This window comes from Etheostoma spectabile, chromosome 1, assembly GCF_008692095.1.
Source record: "Etheostoma spectabile isolate EspeVRDwgs_2016 chromosome 1, UIUC_Espe_1.0, whole genome shotgun sequence".
In the NCBI taxonomy this organism is placed as follows: Eukaryota; Metazoa; Chordata; class Actinopteri; order Perciformes; family Percidae; genus Etheostoma; species Etheostoma spectabile.
Genome location: NC_045733.1, coordinates 30,297,560 through 30,300,123, shown reverse-complemented (window position 1 = coordinate 30,300,123; position 2,564 = coordinate 30,297,560). Strand labels below are relative to the sequence as shown.

Below are 2,564 nucleotides of genomic sequence, written 5' to 3'. Positions count from 1 at the left end.
CTTGACTGTTAAACTGTGCTAACCACTGTGCAACTAAAAAAATGTGTTGAAAACAGTCACATCATGTCAAAAAAAGCCATTAAAAAGTCCTAGTAGGGTATGTCAAAAAAGTCACAAATAAGTGATAGAATAGTATGTTGGAAAAAAAGTCAACAAAGTGATAAAACAGTCATAGTATAAAATGTTGATAAAAGTGATTAAAAAAGTAATGATACAGTATGTTGAAAAATGAATAAAATGTCACAGTGTTCTATGTGGGGGAAAAGTGTTAAAAAGTCATAAATAAGTAATAGAATAGTATGTCGGAAAAAATTCATATATTAGTATGTCAACAAAGTCATAGTATAGTACATAAAAAAAAAGTTATGGTATAAAATGTTGATAAAAGTAATAAAAATGTCATAAAATGTCAGTATTGTATGTGGAAAAAAGTGTTAAAAAGTTATAGTACAGTATGTCGAAAAAGTCATAAATAAGTGATAGTATGCTAATTTGTTAAAAAGTCAAAGTATAGTATGTTGAAAAAATGTCATGAAATGGTTCAGCCTGGTCTGGGAATCGAACCTGAGTCCGAGTCTGCAGGGACTACGTCCTGCTTGACTGTTAAACTGTGCTAACCACTGTGCAACTAAAAAAATGTGTTGAAAACAGTTACATCATATTATGTTGAAAAAAGCCATTAAAAAGTCATAAATAAGTGCTAGAATAGTATGTTGGAAAAAAGTCATATTGTAGTATGTCAACAAAGTCATAGTATAAAATGTTTATAAAAGTGATTAAAAAAGTAATGATACAGTATGTTGAAAAAGTCATAAAATGTCACAGTGTTCTATGTGGGGAAAAAGTGTTAAAAAGTCATAAAAATGTGATAGAATAGTACGTCGGAAAAAAATTCTATATCAGTATGTCAACAAAGTCATAGTATAGTACATTAAAAAAAAGTCATAGTATAAAATTTTGATAAAAGTATTAAAAATGTCATGATACAGTATGTTGAAAAAATGATAAAATGTCAGTATTGCATGTGGGGAAACACGTGTTAAAAAGTCATAAATAAGTGATAGAACAGTATGTTGGAAAAAAGCCATATTGTAGTATGTCAACAAAGTGATAAAACAGTCATAGTATAGTACATCAAAAAAAAGTCATAAAATGTTGATAAAAGTGATAAAAATGTTATAAAAGTTATAAAATGTCAGTATTGTATGTGGGGAAAAAAAGTGTTAAAAAGTCATAATGTAGTATGTCAAAAAAGTCATAAATAAGTGATAGTATGGTAATTTGTAGAAAGTCATTGTATGTTTGAAAAAGTGATAATATAGGATGTCGAAAAAGTCTTAAAAAGTCACAGTATTGGATGTGGAAAAAAGTGTTAAAAATCTATTATATAGCATGTCCAAAAAAGTCAAAAGTCACAGTATGAATGTTAAAATGTCAAAGATTAGTATGTTGAAAAAAAGTGATAATATAGTTTGTTGGAAAAATGTCATAAAAGCCCGGACTGAGAATCAAACCTGAGTCCGAGTCTGCAGGGACTACGTCCTGCTTGACTGTTAAACTGCTGCTAACCACTGTGCAACTAAAAAAATGTGTTGAAAACAGTCACATCATATTATGTTGAAAAAAGCCATTAAAAAGTCATGGTAGGGTATGTCAAAAAAGTCATAAATAAGTGATAGAATAGTACGTTGGAAAAAAGTCATATTGTAAAATGTCAACAAAGTGATCAAACAGTCGTAGTATAACATGTTGATAAAAGTGATTAAAACGTCATGATACGGTATGTTGAAAAAGTCATAAAATGTCAGTATTGTATGTGGGGGGAAAAGTGTTAAAAAGTCATAACATAGTATGTCAAAAAAAGTCATAAATAAGTGATAGTATGGTCATTCGTAGAAAGTCATAGTATGTTCGAAAAAGTGATAATATAGTATGTCGAAAAAGTTGTTTTTATCTGAGAGGTCACAAAGACGATTGTTTTGTATTCCACCATTAATCTTATTTTATTTAGCAATGAGATAGACCGTGTCAGCACTTTGTTTTTAAGGGCTACAAATATGATAAAATAGTGAAGAAGAAATGTTTAGTTCTTCAGGATTTTCAGTTTCTTTAGCCTGTCACTTAAACAACTGATTTATTTACGAAGATATGAACATCATTATAAATCAGAAATCCTGATTATTGAAATACCTTTGTTGATACATTAATTAACGTATTGCTCCTGCATTCAGTCCTGCATGAGATACTATTAATTTTTGTACACTACTGATAGTTCATGAAGAACTACATGAATGAAATCATGCTTTTTCATGCATGAAGAAAAAATGGACTTAAGTAAATGTACCAAGTTCCTTTCCACCCATGTCAATCACATGTCAGAGTGATGTTTTACCTGGGATGACCTGAACAGAGAGGGCAGCTGTTCCAAACTCCCCCGTTGACGTGTCCACGGCTCTGAGCTGCATGTAGGAAAAAACTCTGTTAGTTAATGTACACGGAGATATTTTACTGTGCTTGGTTTTATCAGAATCAGAATCAGAATCAGCTTTATTCGCCAGGTATGA

General features: G+C 30.4%; 1 protein-coding gene across 1 annotated transcript in view; it reads right to left on the bottom strand.

Moving 5' to 3' along the window:
* cdhr5a (cadherin-related family member 5a) overlaps positions 1 to 2,564 on the bottom strand; it is a 22,047-nt gene that overhangs the window by 5,635 nt on the left and 13,848 nt on the right. The window contains exon 12 of the mRNA XM_032512123.1: positions 2,393 to 2,459. Coding sequence (XP_032368014.1) covers positions 2,393 to 2,459 — 67 coding nt within the window. The remainder of the gene's footprint in view (positions 1 to 2,392; positions 2,460 to 2,564) is intronic.